The following is an 18514-nucleotide window of genomic DNA, read 5'->3' on the forward strand; positions in this document are numbered from 1 at the left end:
GTGGGTAAACATCCAACCATCTGCCCGTCTATTGGAGCTGTCACCCCACGTCCCTTAGCCTGAATCCCTCCGCTTTATGGGGAAAAGGGGGAATTCTCCTCCGCACTCCCAATTCAGACTCTTGTATCCTCCCCACACATCACCTCTGGACCCTCTTGCTCAGATTGAGACATGCCATTTTGTGCCCGCATTTAAATTGTCCGCGCGCTTCTCAGCCACAGTCCCTTCTTTTGGTAACCCCGGCTGAATAACCGCTCCAGGGTAACTTTCCCCCCTTCTTGGTGATTTCTTTCCACGATCCGCAGCAGGGAAAACACCTTAAAGGAAAAAGAATGTTAGCGTCACTGGAAACCCCGCTCCTTGGAGAGGCTACTACAGCAGTTGCTATTATGTTTTCGTATTTGCTGATGCAAACAGGGGAACCTCTCTAATTCCCCTGCCCATTACCTGCGGCTGGGGACTGGGAACTTTCCGCGGCAGAGTCCCCTGCAAGCGCCTCGGGACCTGCGGGTTGTTCTCGCTCTCACACTCACACTCACTCAGGCAGCCAAGGCGAGAGTTCTGCCCCGCCTCGCCCGGCTGCCTTGTGACGTTTCTACTTGACGGTCACTTTAGCCAATGAGCAGTCACTCTGTAGGTGGTGCTCCTCAGCGATTGGTTGGCAGAATGAGGGCGCTGCGCAAAAACAGAGAAGCCGAGCGCTCCGAGCTCAGAAACTGCCAGGCAAGATCACAGGCTTTGGGGCTGAAGCAGGAGGCAGGATGGACTGAGAGGAAAAGAGGCAGGTTAGAGAGAGAGAGAGAGAGAGGCTTGGACAGGAAACAGGAAAAAAAGAAATTGCTCGTGTGTTCACAACAAATCAGGGGCCGGTGGAGTTGAAGACAGAGACAAGACTATGAAAGCCAAGAAATGCAAAGAGAGCCAGAGGGAAGAAAATGTCAAGAGGAACGTCCATCCGGAGAAATGAAGAGAATGAAAGTTTTATGCTGCAGAAAGGCTCCGTGTTTTTCCGGCACAGAATTCTCTCGCTGTCTTTAAGCCCGCTCGCCTTTGCCAGCCGTTGACATCAAGAGGCATGTACAGCGGTGCCGGCAGCATCTCCTTTTCCTTCTCTTCCTCTTCATCTTCCTCCTCTTCTTCCTCCTCCACATTCTCCTCCCATCAGCAAGAAGACAAACCTAGGACAGTCTTGAAATATCGAAATTTCCTCCTTGGGATTTGCCAGCGCCGCGTTGCGCCAACACTGTCGGAATAAAGGAGGCTGACTATTGTATTATCGTTATTTTATTAATTGGTCAGTGGGAAGAGTACAGCTGAGCATAGGGGACATCTGTCACCCTTTCTGCGCTAAGATTGAAAAATGAGGCTGGTTTTGAGGAAGCTTTAAGATGAAGCGAAAGGAATAAAAAATTTAAACAGCCACTGAAGGCCCTCACATATAGTACACTTTTATTTATATTTTTGAGATTATTGTTTTTGGGGGTGGGGTGGTGATCGGGTGGCTGCCTGGCTAAGGGGGAGCGGCTTCCTTTCCTTTTGGAGATGATTGTGCTGTTATTCTTTGCTTTGCTCTGGATGGTGGACGGAGTCTTTTCACAGCTTCATTATACGGTGCAGGAAGAGCAGGAACATGGCACTTTCGTGGGGAATATCGCCGAAGACCTGGGCTTGGACATTACAAAACTTTCAGCTCGCAGGTTTCAGACCGTGGCCAACTCACGGACCCCGTACTTGGACCTCAATCTGGAGACCGGGGTCCTGTATGTTAACGAAAAGATCGACCGTGAGCAGATCTGCAAGCAGAGCCCCTCTTGTGTCCTGCATCTAGAAGTCTTCCTTGAGAACCCTCTGGAGCTGTTCCGAGTGGAGATCGAAGTGTTAGACATCAATGACAACCCTCCCTCCTTCCCGGAGCCGGACCTGACAGTGGAGATCTCAGAAAGCGCTACACCAGGCACCCGGTTTCCCTTGGAGAGCGCCTTTGATCCAGACGTTGGGACTAACTCATTGAGAGACTACGAGATAACTCCGAATAGCTACTTCTCACTAGACGTGCAGACACAGGGAGATGGCAACCGATTCGCTGAGCTGGTGCTGGAGAAGCCACTGGACCGAGAACAGCAAGCGGTGCACCGCTACGTGCTGACCGCGGTGGACGGGGGAGGAGGGGGAGGAGGAGGGGAAGGAGGGGGAGGCGGTGGTGGAGCTGGCCTGCCCCCCCAGCAGCAGCGCACTGGCACAGCCTTGCTCACCATCCGAGTGCTGGACTCCAACGACAATGTACCCGCCTTTGACCAACCTGTCTACACTGTTTCCCTACCAGAGAATTCGCCCCCTGGCACATTAGTGATCCAGCTTAATGCCACCGACCCCGATGAAGGCCAGAATGGCGAAGTGGTTTATTCATTTAGCAGTCACATTTCTCCCAGAGCTCGGGAGCTCTTCGGACTGTCGCCGCGCACCGGCCGACTGGAGGTGAGCGGCGAGCTGGACTATGAAGAGAGCCCAGTGTACCAGGTGTATGTCCAAGCCAAAGACTTGGGTCCCAATGCTGTGCCTGCGCACTGCAAGGTGTTGGTGAAAGTGCAGGATGCCAACGACAACGCACCGGAGATCAGCTTCAGCACCGTGAAAGAGGCGGTGAGCGAGGGTGCGGCCCCTGGCACAGTGGTGGCTCTGTTCAGCGTGACGGATCGGGACTCAGAGGAGAATGGGCAGGTGCAGTGCGAGCTACTGGGAGACGTGCCCTTCCGCCTCAAGTCTTCCTTCAAGAATTACTACACAATCGTGACAGAAGCCCCCTTGGACCGAGAGGCTGGAGACTCCTACACCCTGACTGTGGTGGCCCGCGACCGGGGCGAGCCTGCACTGTCCACCAGTAAGTCGATCCAGGTTCAAGTGTCTGATGTGAACGACAATGCTCCGCGCTTCAGCCAGCCAGTCTATGATGTGTATGTGACCGAAAACAACGTCCCCGGTGCCTACATTTACGCGGTGAGCGCCACGGACCGCGACGAAGGGGCCAATGCAAAATTAACCTACTCTATCCTAGAGTGCCAGATCCAGGGCATGAGCGTCTTCACCTACGTGTCCATCAACTCAGACAACGGCTACTTGTATGCCTTGAGATCCTTCGACTATGAGCAGATCAAGGACTTCAGCTTTCAAGTGGAAGCCCGGGATGCCGGCAGCCCCCAGGCACTGGCCGGCAACGCTACGGTCAACATCCTGATAGTGGATCAGAACGACAACGCCCCCGCCATCGTGGCACCCCTGCCGGGGCGCAACGGGACTCCAGCCCGCGAGGTGCTGCCGCGCTCTGCCGAGCCGGGCTACCTGCTCACTCGCGTGGCTGCAGTGGACGCGGACGACGGCGAGAACGCCAGGCTCACCTACAGCATAGTGCGGGGCAATGAAATGAACCTGTTCCGGTTGGACTGGCGTACAGGAGAGCTTCGCACTGCTCGGCGGGTCCCAGCCAAGCGCGACCCCCAGCGGCCTTATGAGCTGGTGATAGAGGTGCGCGACCATGGGCAGCCGCCCCTGTCCTCCACAGCCACCCTAGTGGTTCAGTTGGTGGATGGAGCCGTGGAGCCCCAGGGTGGGGGCGGGGGCGGAGGGTCAGGGGAACACCTGCGCCCTAGCCGCTCTGGTGGCGGGGAAACTTCACTGGACCTCACACTCATCCTCATCATCGCCCTGGGCTCCGTGTCCTTCATCTTCCTGCTGGCCATGATCGTACTTGCCGTGCGCTGTCAAAAGGAGAAAAAACTCAATATCTACACGTGTCTAGCGAGTGATTGCTGCCTTTGCTGTTGCTGCTGCGGCAGCGGGGGCTCGACCTGCTGTGGCCGCCAAGCCCGGGCGCGAAAAAAGAAACTCAGCAAGTCAGACATCATGTTGGTGCAGAGCGCCAATGTCCCTAGCAACCCGGCCCAGGTGCCGGTGGAGGAGTCCGGGGGCTTCGGTTCCCATCACCACAATCAGAACTATTGCTATCAGGTCTGCCTCACCCCGGAGTCTGCCAAGACCGACCTGATGTTCCTGAAGCCCTGCAGCCCTTCCCGGAGTACAGACGCTGAGCACAATCCCTGCGGAGCCATCGTCACCGGGTACAGCGACCAGCAACCAGACATCATTTCCAACGGAAGCATTTTGTCCAACGAGGTAAGGGTGAAGCGAAAGAACTGCCATCTCTCATCTCCTCCATCAGAAAGCCTCCTGTAGCCCGGCCTTGCATCTCTTCTGGTGCACTGTGTATTTTAAAGTGTTGGCGTGTTTGTATGGATGTGGTAAGGGAGGATATGGGGGCCACCTTTCCTCACCTCTTGGTGTGTAATCTAACTTCTGTGTTGTTCCTGACTGCACTCCACCCCTTGGCTTTTAATTTGATCCTCCCTCCCAGCTCGCCTTTGCTTCTTTGCCACCTCAGAGCTTCCTTCTCTCTCCCCCTTATTTAAGGTCCTGCCTTCCTTGAAACCTGGGTGACACAAGGGAGAAAGCTTGGAGAGAGAGAGGAAAACGTGGGGGAGGGGCCTCCTATCACTGACAAAGGTCTTTTCCCCCTTGCATCTGTCCTAAGCTTTAATAAAGTTGGTTCAATTTTGGTTTGTTTTTCACTGCTTTCAGTCACCTGTACAAGTGAGCCATATATTGTTTAACTTTATATGGTTGCCTAAGTTGGATTGCATGTTTTAGTGATCAGTTCCTTCTCTGAAAAAGAAAGAAAGAAAGAAAGAAAGAAAGAAAGAAAGAAAGAAAGAAAGAAAGAAACTTCAGTTCTGCTCTGGACAGCTTTAACACAAGCTCTGGAAGCCGAATGCCCACACAGTGTGAATTTGAATGAAGTTCCCTTGGCACAGAACCCTGTAAGAGTAAACTAACTGAAAGCTTCAACAATTGTCTTAAATATATCATTTCAGTAATAATTACCTCCTTGCCACTGTTTTTTGAGGAATCGCCTACTGTTGGCTTTCTTCATCAAAGAATTTGGCTTGTCAATTCCAAATTCTTTTTAAAAGGTAGAGACATAGTGGCAAAGTTGGGAAGTGGAGGGAACCATGTAAAACAAAGTTTGGACTGAGGTGTGTGGGCTGTGGGGAGCCTGCAAAGGGCCTCTGGAGGGAAGGTGGGGCCAGGATTATGACAGTCTTTCTTGGCATCTTATTTTGAGTCTCAGATATAACTTATTCATGAATATTTGTACAGCTCATTTGTATCTTACGTATCTTTTGAAAATAAACAACGAAATAATTCGAGAAAATATTCAAATCTTTTCTTATTGAGCGTGCTGTTTTTCTTGTGTCCATCAGTTATCCACTTAAACACTGCGTAGGCTGTGAAAAGACAAGATGCAGAATCCAGTTAGGGTAATTCCATGGTAGACACAGGAGTTTATTAACCCTAGCTATAAGGTCTTTGCATTCTCCTTTTAGAGTAAGACATAAGTATTATGGGCCAGCATGTTTTCTGGTTCTGCTTTTGTTTTTGTTTGTTTATTTGTTTTTGTTTTTTAACCTTTACAACTGAATTTTAAAAATCTAGAATCAAATATCTCTACACACTTCCCCTGGTCCTAGACAGCAATCACCAGGCTGTGGTCTTATGAAAGCCTGAACATGTGTTTATATATATATACAAGTGCCTACATCCAATATAATTCATATTCTCAGAAGCAGAATGATCATTGCATGCTCTGAATTTTAGTGCTCTTGATTTATTTTTTTCCTAGAATAAACACCAGAGAGCAGAACTCAGCTATCTAGTTGACAGACCTCGCCGAGTTAACAGGTAGGAAATCTTTTCAATCCTTAGTTTTTGTATGAACAGTCTCAGTCTCCTACCTAGTAAATAAGAAGTAGATGTGTTGTTTCATATTAAAAGACATAATGTCTAAGGCATTTAAGCTAGGAAGTGCATAAGTACTGTATATAATTTAGGTACCTGTGTACTGTTGGCTATAAAATAAGTTTTTAAAATAAAAATTATAAAATATTTTGCCAGTATCCATGACCTGTCCACATATTTGTTCATATATATCTTATGAATATGACATAGACATATACTTAGCTCCAATCATAGAATAATGTCCAAACTTCACATGTTTGATGTTCCAATTGACCGTATTTTTGGGGATTCATATCTAAGTGGTAGAAGCCAGCTTTATGTGGAAGTAGATAATAAGTAAAAATTCCATGAGTCTGCAGCACACATCTGTGACCATGTGGTGGCAGAAGAATGATTTTTTGTGTTTCCTCACCTTTTTTTTTTTTTTTTAATAATTCTAACATTCTCCTTTTTGTGTCTCTAGTTCTGCATTCCAGGAAGCTGACATAGTAAGCTCTAAGGACAGTGGTCATGGGGACAGTGAACAGGGAGACAGTGATCATGACGTCACCAACCGTGGCCAGTCAGCTGGTAAGTGTGATCAAACAGCAATCTAAATGCCCTTTATATTGCTGTTTATTTAAATATGTCTCCAAAGGTTGATGGTAACAGTATATCTTCTATGGTTACTGTTTGCTCAAAAGAGACTGTGAGAAGCGTTGCGTCCCTCTGGAGTTATGACTATGAAATGTTCCTTAATGTACGAAAGTCACACAGAGGTAACCACATATCTCCCACCTGGTCCAATTCCTTGTGTGTAAACAGGGTATTATTAGGCTTATATATGGAGGAGATAACCAAGATGAATTTAACTTACTGACTGTCACAGGGGCAAGAGGAGATAGATGCAACACTGGGCCCTAGAATCTAAACTCCATGCCTTTCAGAGAAATGAATTTTAGATACCAGGTATCACTTGAGAGGGAGTGATGTTTAAAAGTCATAAATCTACTTTCCAATTCTGGGTCTCTGAGCTTCAGAACGTTAGTAATAGATATTTGGTAATTAGTACTGTTGAAGAGTCTTGGACAACTATCAAAATTTGAACTCAAGCATCTGTCTATGTGGGCCAACTAATGGACACAGGTGGCAGTTGTAGGACAGTATAACTTTTAAATTGACCATTGTCAATTTAAATTGAGTTAAATTACTTCAAATTTTAATTATGAACTTGATATTTAAGGATGTGTAATATCTAATACTAATTATGTATACTGAAAATGTATAAAAATAAACTATGTGTATTAAAGTGAAAATAATTTTATAAAATGCTTTCTTTTCTTTACTTCTATTTGGATTTCACCAGTGAAAGATGTTTGCTGAATTCTCTTTTTTTCCTAATTCTGTGTTTATTTGACACATGAGAACATGGAAAGCCTGGGAAATTCTTGAAACATCTGAAAAACGTCAATCACTGGGCTACCTCTGGGTGACACTCATTTCTCTTGAGACTTTGATTTTATTCCATAAAGTGACAGGGTTTCTTATTTTTAAAGTAATATTAGTCCTCGAGAGTACTCTTTCCTTAACACACTTGGTAGCCTTAGGAACAGTACTGAGGCAGTGTGACAGAGGGCAGCGCACACCCCACACCCCGTAGGACCTGGCAGCAGAGGTGGCTACAAGCCTCTCAGTTGGCTAATGTATGCTCTGTCTGTGACTGCTTAGTCTTGGGAAACCCAGGCAGGAGAAAAGGGAAAAAAGGCTGCTCAAGGGTCTCTTTATATTGCTGCAAGTCATTAATATGCAGACCTAATGAGACTTGAGAACTGCCAAGAATCCCAGGAGGTCCCTGCCCCTTGCGGGCCTTCACGCTAAGTGAACAGAGCATCTATTTAGTGTCTGGGATCCTGACAACAAACCAGACCTTGCCAGCAGTTTATATGCGAGTACAAAGTCCCTTTCATTTTTGCCCTATGTGTGGTATATGATTTATTGTTATCATTTAAAAACTGTACATTTAGAACTATTCATTTCTATTTCCCCAAGTTTCTAATTTAACCCCAGCCTTTTACAACAAAACATTTGACATGAGAAGACTGCTACATGTTTCTTTGCATGCATTTTTTCTTTCCCACCCGCTGCTTTTTCTTTCATTTTCTTTAAGTAGCACCCAGTCTCACTAAGCATTTTAGTTAGCCAAGTTACTTAGAAATACATAATGAGCCTAAAAAGCTATGCAAAGAGAGAGAAGAATGAACAAACCTCAAGAACTGCTAAATTAGTTAGATAGGTGTTCCTGTTAGGGTGTCTTCATGAGAGATTTTATTTCACAGAACAGTGTTGGCTTTTTTGTTAATGATTCTTTCAAAGACTTTGGGGTTTCAGAGCCTTTTAAGGACCATTAAAATGCTGAAAAGTATACTACAGTACATTTTAAATAAGCAAGGCAGGTTTTAGTTTTCATCATCAAAGTACTGAACTTTTTGCCCCCATATTAAAGTTGTTAGATCTATAAAAGTGATAGAGAATTACCACACCATTAATGCAGCTCAGTGGTAACAGGGTAGTCACAATACACTGGGCACAATAATTGCTGTTTTGCAGTTGTGAGAAAGCACTTACAGTGAGAAGTAATTGTACCTTTGTGTTGAATTGATCATTTGCAATAAGTTTAATTTTATAGTAAAAGGTATTCTAAGTGTTTTTAAAGTAAAAATCTGAATACATAAATTTAAAATGTCTCTTACTAAGTGACATGCTGCAGCTCATAGTAATGTTTTGTATTATAAACCTCACAGCAAGTAGCAGGAATATTTCAGAAGTTATTTGTTCCAAAAAATGTGATTTTTTTCATAAAAACAACTTATGTTGATCTCCCAAATTTGCAAAATTAGGTAATTAAACACATCTCACTAAGCATGTTAGAAGAAAATGTAAAACAAAGGAGTAAAAGTGGAAAGATTAAAAATTCTGAATTCTCTCTTTTAGCTTGTGTCTCTTGCCAGAGCACAATATAGCCTACTGTTTCACCTGTACAAATTTACCCAACTTTTTTTTTTAACTTCTTCAATATTTTCAATGATAACCTTACTGTATGCTTATTTATGGGCACATGAAACCTATCCTTTCCTGAATTGCTTCCCTTTTTCATCCTTTATTTTTCTCCTTGTTTTTATGCTATCTAAGCCTTCGGCAGTCCCAAACATTCTTCACAAAAAGGCTGCCGCCATGGAGGCAGCTGCAGAGTCACATGAGCCTTCTTAGTTGGCCACTGCACCTGGCTCCATGTGCAAAATTATTGGGCTTGACCACTGCTCTGTAGCACTTTGCTTTCTATAGCCTTGTCAAGGTGCTTTCCGTTTTTGTTTTCAGTGCACTATTGATGTATCAGTTAGATATGGCAGAGGTCCAGGTAGATGTGGTGAAGGCCTGCAAAAGCTATCACCAGAGGGAAAACTGATTAACCACAGCCAAAGGGCTAAAAAGTAGTTTAAAGGAGACCTATTTCCAAGGTTCCTTTAGTAAGTCAGTATGTTAGAAGATTTATTTTGCTATCTTAGAATAAGGATAGAACACATTAGTCATATGATTTTAAACATTGTTAACACCATTGAGGTACATTTACACAAATCTATATAGTTGAAAGAAATTGGTCTTAAGTTTATTAAATGTGATGATATGAAAATACTATGAGTTGTGAATTGATTTTAATGTCTTTCTCTTTCCAAAGATATGATAAAAGCTAGAAATTTAGGTAATGTAGCCACTATTTTACAGGGAAAATTATTGGTTATAAATTTAAAAGTAAAATAACTAGAATTATTTGTAATTTTAAGATAATAAGTAAAATATATTGTGTACTATGTTAAACCACTGGAAGGCAACAGCATCCGCAAGAAAATTCTTGGTTTTCATGAACTACAAATATCTTTTTTAAAATTCAGATGTCGGCAAATAAAGCTTTGACTTATAAATAAATGGAATTCACTCTAGTTGTTTACAGAAGTTTGTTCAAGTTTCTAATGAATCTGTGAATCTATATAAAGAGGCATAAGTTGAAAAAAATGAAATATAATATACTGAGAGAAAATGGAGAAAACTGTAGGTATTTTTAAAGATGATAGGAAGGGATAGAATTTTGATGTGCATTTTAAATTTATTAATGAGTTAGTTATAATGATATATCTGGCCCTGGCATGTTCTTAAAATTATACATACCTTATAACTGTACTTAATTTCTATGAAGTATTTTTAAGATACTTTAAAAGATTGCTGGAAATTTTTGCAAAAAATGAAGGTTTTTAAAAATTTTTTATCATACATATTGAAAGTTTGACTAGAAAAAGTAACATTTTATTATATTATTGGAAAAGAACACAAACTGGATACACTTATAATTTTTTTAATCATAACAATTCTCAGCGGGGCCATATACTGCTACTGACTAAAATATAGATACATGTGTCTTAAAATGTATCTGCTTCTATCTTTGTAAAACAGGCAGTCTCTAATATCATCTGTCATAATCGCAAGAATAGCTTATTCCTGAGGACTGGAAAGAAATGACTGGAAAAAAATGATTGCAGAAAAAATAGCATATTTTAAGATGCTTAGTAGATATCAGCAAATTTCAAAAATTTGTCTTGTGTTTTTCATGTCTGTACATGTGAAATAGGTTTAGTCATAAGTGCATTTGAAAGAGAAAATAATAGGTTTAACTTATCAAATCTTGGGCCTTCAATTTGAGTCATAAGAGCTAGTCAGAAAAAAAAAATGTGGATGCTCTGAATTGCATCACAGATACTGGAATTGGCATCCATATATGTGATATGGTCACATTTTCACAAAAAGTTAAACAACGTTCTTTGTATTTGGTAATTAAAGTCGCACAGCCAATGTGCCTAATGATAAATGATAAGAGAACACTGTTAGTCATCTAACAGCTCCCGGTGTGAGGACCCTTAATGGGATACATTTATTTCATTCTCAAACTATTTATCTAAGTGACAAATGAAAAAAAGTCTATTTTCTATTAATTTCTCTGCTTCTTATTTGAAGCTTATTGATTATGCTGTGGCTTTCATTTTCATTTCTATATCTGATTTTTTTCTCAAGAGAAATAGATCCACCCATTTTATTGATAGAACTGGTGAAATATTCAGGCCCTATTATAGTCCTCACTTACCAATCCATATCCAAATATCATATATAGCATATATAACCATATATAATATCACCAAGGAAAGTCCACTTGATAGTTTCATACATTTATTTAAAATATTGATTAACAGTTTTCTCTCTTGTTGAGTGACATTGTTTTTACCAACCTCTCAATGTTCCTTAATTTTGTCAATAACATGCTGTGTATACATTTTAATTATAATAGTTTACATAATCTAAGGGCATTTTAATCAATTTCTACTAATATGGAGATACAGAAAAGAATCACCCATTTGCAAGATAAAAACATGTACAATTTAATATATAATTACACATAAAAGTAATTTCTAGCAAATACCTTCTAGTATCATTAATAAATAGCTTATCACTGATATATTGGCCTATTAGTGAGATGATAGTAATCTGAATGACAATAAATACTTGTACATGAATACTTAAAAATGAATGCCTGGCTTTTCATATGTTTGGATGAATTTATCCATTTAAAATGATATGCATCAATTATATGCAGAATATGTTATTAATTAGAACAATTTGCACTAGTGCTCATCTTTCTTTGATTAAGTAGAGCAATTCTATATTAATATTGTGAGCTTAAACATCCATCAATTCTTCAAATTATCATGCTTTTATAAACATTTACTCTTCTGTCATACATTACATCCAGGCACAGTTTCCCCTCTCTCCGTCACTCCTTCCAGTTCCTCCCCCACCTCCTTTCTCCTCCATCTATTCCTCCTGTTTCCCTTAAAAAACAAAAACAAAACAACAAAAAACAAAAACAAACAAACAAACAACAGGACTCCTAGGAATATCCACCCAATAGGGCCTAAGGAGATACAGTAAGACTGTGTGCAAAGCCTCATATTAAGGCAACCGAGTAGGTGGAAAGTGCAGGCAAAAACATCTGAGATACCGCCCCTCCCACTGTCAGGAGTCCCATAAGGACAGCAAGCTAACAACAATGACATATTTGCAGAGGACATAGCTCAGACCCATATAGGGCCCATGAGTTTCATGCTCTGTGAGCCCCTATGAGCCCCTTGATTCTTGTCAGGAGGCACGTACAAAAGGCATCGGATTTATATTTAAAATAATTATACATAATTATTTTTCTCTTAAGGTGACTTCTGTGATACAGAAGAACCTTTTACTTGTACAAATATATAAAATAGACAATATTTAACCATAAGTGGACCCAATTATAAACCTTGTGACTGGGATGCTGCTTGAGCACCAAATAAAAGTAAATCAGGGATATTCTCTTTTTCCTTTAACATGCATATCTTTTTGCGGAAATACAGTGTGTATAGAGTGTAGTGAAACATCTCCAGCGTTTTCATTCTGTTCCCAGTCAAATTTTGTGATCCTGGTTTCAGTATTTAAACTCCTTAAAAGATTATCCAACAGTAATTCATGTTCAGGCTTTTGAATGACAATCAATAGGATGTTATAATCAAGCATGGACTTAGCATTACATGTTGATTTGTTTAAACAGAAAAGTCATTATTTAGTGATAGTAATAGATGGTAATTAACTTGATGCTGTTTCCTAAAAAATTTAGTTAATACTTTTAATTCTAAAAGATTATAGAAATTCTACAGGCTTCATTTTTTGAAATATTTATTAACTTGTGCAAACATTTTCAAGTACACCTTCGTGTAAATCAATGTGTAGCACAGTACATCCATTGAAACACTAAAACTTCCTTAGAGAGATGAAAGAATTCTAAATATTTCTGAAATTAAGAGTGAAGTGTACCCACTAAATAAATTTCTATGTCAGTTTTTAAATTCTCATTTTGCAATGCATTTGAAAGATTTTTTATAAATTAAGCATGCTTTAGTTATTTGAAATTAATCAAAATTATTCTTGCCAGATGGCTCAGTGGGGAAAGGGCCTTGCAGACAAACCTGATTTTCATCTCTACTGATCACATGGTGCAAGAAGAGAAACCACCCATGCAAGCTGTTCTCTGACCTGGCCTCCACACTGCCCTAGGAGGCAGAAACTCATGCTCACATTCTCCCTCTCTCTGTCTCTGTCTCTCTGTCTCTTTGTCTCTCTGTCTCTGTCTCTCTCTGTCTCTCTCTCTGTCTCTGTCTCTCTGTCTCTCTCTCTCTCTGTCTCTCTCTCTCTCTCTCTCTCACACACACACACACACACATACACAAACACACATGCATGTGCACAAATAAGAAAATGGATATAATTTTAAAACGCTAGGAAAATTTTATCCATATTTAAAATATTCAATAAATGTACATGCATACTAAGAAATGCATTGGAATCATGCCTTTATTTACATTCTTTTCCACATTGTGCTATCCACCAAATGAGTATCAGGCTGGACATAGTGGCAGCATACTGTAACCTCAGCATTTGGTAGACTGAGGCAGGGCAATTAAGAGCTCCAAGCTATTTTTAGACTATTTAGCAAGTTCTAAGTCAGCCTGAGCTATATGGCAAATCCCTCTCCCAACAGTCAGAGCAAATGAAACAGATGAATATTAGATATTTACTATTCCACAGCTCTCAGAACTTCTTGGGCTAGTGAGTTAACTGAGTGAGGCAAGTGTTTGACTTTGAGGCCTGAGGATTAGAGTTCAAGCTTCCAAGTTCAAATAGCTGGGTGTGAATGTGATGGTACCCACTGCAGTGTCAGAGCTAAGGAGGTGCAGACAAGCAGAACTCTAGAGATCATTGGCCTGTCAGCACAGCTGACTTGGCAAGGTCCAGGTCAGTGACAGACTCCATCTACACCGCCCCTCCTTGAAAATGCAAACCCAAATCAAACAGAAAATAGTGGGTGATGTCTGAGGAATTGCACCTTTTACTTCCACATGCATACACAGATAGTTACTTGCAAATCTGCACACATATACATATCTGAAGACACATGAACACACATACACACACACACACACACACACACACACACACACACACACACACAAGCACGCACCACTAGATGGACTTTCTTGGTCATAATCAGGTAAAATTTAACAGTCTTCTGAGTCTAAGAGGGTGGTAAAGTCATGGGAACATTTTCCGTCTTGCTACATAAGTTAACTTATTGTTGACTAGGACAACTATTTATGTATAGATGAGCACTAAGGAATATGTCGATATTATTTGTAGCTGATTCCCACTGCATTTGGTTACCTCGGCTACACTAATTATAGTCATTTGTTTGGGGTTTGTGCAAGGTGATAAATAATAAGTAATTTATAGGCATATAGATTGCCGGAGTTCCAATCACAGATATTTTTAGAAACTAATTTCCCAGGAAACTAAGAACCATACTTTTCCTACTCACAGAATGTTCAGAATTTTTGCCATTGGCTCTTTATCAACTTGAGATAAAAATTTTGTTGATGTTAACCTTCCATTTGTGATCTAAAGTCTGTAGTCTCACTGTTGTCAGTACTTGGCAGATCCTCTCTGTGTTTCTAGGGACAATATCCCACACATTGTTAAGGAGTAGTAGATTAAGAACCCTCTGTAGCTGGGATCTCTCTATATTATCAGCCCCATGAAATATTTTTCAAATGTTATTTCTTATTATTTTAATTAATTTACTTACTCATTCACTTTACATTGGGATCATAGGCACCTCCCTCCTCTCTTCTCTGTCCCACTCTCTGTCCCTCTTCCTCTCTTCCTCCCTTCCTCCCTTCTGTCTCCCCTATCCCTCAGAAATGGGAGGCCCCCCCATACCCACCTATCCCAGCTCAATAAGTCACATCAGGACCGAGTATGTCTTTTTCCTTTGTGGCCTGTCAAGCCAGCCCCATCAGGAGGAAGCAATCAAAAAGCTGGCAACAGAGTCCATGATACAGACAGCCTCCCTTTCCGAGCCCTGGTCCCCTTACTAATGGAGTCCCATGAAGCTTGTGCTGCCCATCTGCTACATCTGTGTAGGGGGCCCCAGGGCCAGCCCATGCGTGGTACTAGGTTGGTGCTTCAGTCTTTACAAGCCCCCATGGGCCCTTGTTAGTTGGCTTTTTCAGTCTTCTTGTGGAACTCCTATCTCCTGCAGATCCTTCTATCCTTTCCCCCAGTTTTCCACAATGTTCCATCCAATGTTTGGCTGTGAGTCTCAGCATCTGTTTTTATCTGCTGCTGGGTGAAGCCTCTCAGAGGACAGCTGTGCTAGGCTCCTGTCTGTGAACACAGCAGAATACTGTTAATAGTGTCAGGGGATTCATTTTCTATTCACTATTTCCTCAGCCTTTAAGAAATTGTGTGTGTGTGTGTGTGTGTGTGTGTGTGTGTGTGTGTGTGTGTGTGTGTGTTTCATCAGTATTCAGAGTTAAGGAACTGTCTCTGAGATTTCTTTGCCACTGATTCTCATCTTTCTCACTCGCAGATCCATTATCCGGTTTTAAATCACAAGGGAAATATTATTAAAAGGCTTTTGGTTTCTATCAGATTAAGAAGAAATGTATTTGGTGAAATGTCTTCACTGATCACGACATTACCTGTCGTTTTTTCCCCAACTGTAAAACTGACCATGGTCACTACATGGTGTTTCTTGTCTTTTCTCTTTTCCTTTCAACCATTTTCCTTCTTTCAGGTATGGATCTCTTCTCCAACTGTACCGAGGAATGTAAAGCGCTAGGCCACTCTGACAGATGCTGGATGCCTTCTTTTGTCCCTTCGGATGGACGCCAGGCTGCAGATTACCGCAGCAACCTTCATGTCCCTGGCATGGACTCTGTTCCAGATACCGAAGTCTTTGAACCTCCGGAAGCCCAGCCTGGCGCAGAGCGGTCCTTCTCCACCTTCGGCAAAGAGAAGGCCCTGCATGGCACTCTGGAGAGGAAGGAGCTGGACGGATTGCTGTCTAATACACGAGCGCCTTACAAACCACCATATTTGAGTAAGTATCGTACAAAATCCTACATCAAATTATTTCCCCATAGGAAGTGAAGTTCCACATTCTTACTGCTGAAGACAGTTTGAGTTCTTAGAATCTTTGATGAAAATTTGTTTTAGGGTAGGCAGTAATCTAGGATGGAAAACTGAAGTTAGCCGGAAGAAGGGCTCTGTTGTTCGGGCTCTATTGACATAAAACACCTGGTTGGCTTTATACAGGAAATATCTTCAGATGTTCTTTATTTCCCTAGAGTGTGGCAGCCTTCCTCACTTGATTTCTGTGAGGTGCTAATCAAAAGTAGAGGATCCTGTGTCTTGAATTTATCAGTGGACTCCTTTTGGGAATGAGAGGGATTGTGGGGATCGATGTTGGGGGGCTTATGCATGCCAGGCAAGCACTGTACTCCTGAACTTTGTCTCCACCCCAAGTCTCATGGTTTCTAATGATATTGCTTGGTATTTTTGTCGTAGTGATGTTACAAACATCAGACCAAATTTAGAAAGTAGTGTAGACCTCATGTTGAGTTTTCACTGCAGATATTAGTGGTTTAACATTGGTCAGGACTCAAGTACATAATCCAAGCTAGAAGTACTGTGTAGAAGAGGCATCAATGATCTTGTAGTATTGAGACTATAGACAATATGCCCTCAGTTCAACACTGACATTGTATTTTCTACGTGGATTATCTTATACAGTCATTATGAACATGAAAAATGCTTGGAGGTTCTATGATAGGTTTCCTATGAGGACCTTGGTGATGAAATGATCCCATTTAATACCTGTGCCATGACATCATTTCCTTTTATTTAATGGTTAAATACTATTTACAATTCAATCTTGGTTAAGCCACATTAATAGTAATTGATACAGATGAAACTCATGGCAGCCCAATCAAAAATAAAATCTTGAAAACTCTATTGCGTTTTATATATTCTTTCACCTTCTAGTATCAAGAAAAAATATTCATTTTAACATAAGCTAGAAACAATGAATGAGAAATATTGAAGATGAATAATTTCAATTTGTGCTGGTAAAATAGGAAGGATTAAGAAAACACAACCAAACTATACACACACACACACACACACACACACACACACACACACACACTCATTTAAGCCTTAAAACTAGGCAAAAACCACATAAATACATGAGGCCATGGCTTTTAATATCAGACAATAAGAAAGAGCAATCTTCCACAGAGGCTCCCATCAGACTCCCAATGATCACAATAGTGAACATGTTGTGTTTTACGAAAGATTGGCTTCAGACTCTCAAGTTACATAGGAACACCACTTACTTCATGGGATAACTACTGCAGTATTTCAGACCCTACTAATTATGCCTTTCATGATATTCAATAGCCTTCTTTTTCTTTATGCTATACAAAGAGCATAAGTAATTATTGAGAGTATAAGATCCAAAGTTGAATATTCTTATGCTAGTTTATTCAAAGAGCAAAAAGCAGATTTTATAAAGGAGGTTCCTAATGGAGTTCTTCTCAAACGTAATTATAGATTTGAAACTTTATTTGCTCTTAAAAATAAAATTTGTCCAAAATATTAATAATGTTCCCAACATTGTGAGGAAAAATAAAAGAACATATGATTCTAAGGAATCAAAGTTTATACTTTTGGATGAATAGTAATATTTCCTCTAAGAATATTTTGTCAGGTACTAACAGCACTGCCACAAATTAGTGCAAAAATTTCAATTTCATAAAAATCTATTATTCTCACTTGAAAGTCTTACTTCAGGGACCATTGATTTCTTTAGTATGTATGTTAACATAATCAAATAATAAATCTATTATTGTACCAGGTAAATGTATATTTGTTTGCTTATTTAGCATGTCTCTTGGATCAAATTAGTATCTAATCATGGTCTATATTTCTCACTATCGATTTTAGCCTACTAACACTGTTCAAAATCCTTAGTGTTTTGATTGAAGTGTAGTCCAAGTAGAGAATAAGCAAAAAAAAAAAAAAAAAGCCAATTGTATTTACTATATACTTAATTCATCCTGAAATTTAAATCATGTATAAATTTCTCCATTTAAAAAATAATAGCATTTCAGATACTTATAATGCATTAGACTCAGACAATTATCCTTAAAATTACATTTTGACCCTGACTTAGTACACACAGTCAATTATATTGTTAGTTTATTAGTACCTCTTATACACCCGAGCTGTTCCTGACCACCCCCTGTCATACGGTGGGAGGTTTTAATATGGTGTCATTTATTGTCAGGAATGGAAATACTCTCATCTTTTAAATTAAAAACCACATCCCTCATGTGATTTTTTTAAAAAAGCTAAAAATTGACACTAATTACTTGCTTTTAATCAGAATGTTTAGATAATTATTGAGGTTGTTGTTTTACTTTTGTTAACTATGCATTTAATTTTATAATGGGTGTAATGTACATTTGATGTGCAGGAAAGTAGCTATATATTTAGTAATTTTTTAATGTTTCCAAAAATGTCTAGTGAGGTAACCACCGTAATGTATATAATCATGATGAGAAAAGAGCAAGATGAGTAGAAGTATAAATTAGATCATTGTCTATGCCAGTAACTTCTGAGTACTCTGTGACTGGGAGCTTTATAGTTTTTAAAT

General features: G+C 40.6%; 1 protein-coding gene across 3 annotated transcripts in view; it reads left to right on the forward strand.

Annotated features, from left to right (window-relative positions):
* The first annotated feature begins 706 nt into the window (after positions 1 to 706).
* The window catches only part of PCDH10 (protocadherin 10), a 56996-nt gene continuing 39188 nt past the window's right edge, over positions 707 to 18514 (forward strand). For all 3 annotated transcript variants that reach the window (XM_084768316.1, XM_084768318.1, XM_084768317.1), the window contains exons 1-4: positions 707 to 4167; positions 5732 to 5790; positions 6311 to 6417; positions 15590 to 15895. In XM_084768316.1, coding sequence (XP_084624442.1) covers positions 1543 to 4167; positions 5732 to 5790; positions 6311 to 6417; positions 15590 to 15895 — 3097 coding nt within the window. In that variant the 5' untranslated portion in view covers positions 707 to 1542. The remainder of the gene's footprint in view (positions 4168 to 5731; positions 5791 to 6310; positions 6418 to 15589; positions 15896 to 18514) is intronic.

The sequence above is a fragment of the Acomys minous genome (assembly GCF_964271855.1).
Source record: "Acomys minous genome assembly, chromosome: 19".
NCBI classification, from domain to species: domain Eukaryota; kingdom Metazoa; phylum Chordata; class Mammalia; order Rodentia; family Muridae; genus Acomys; species Acomys minous.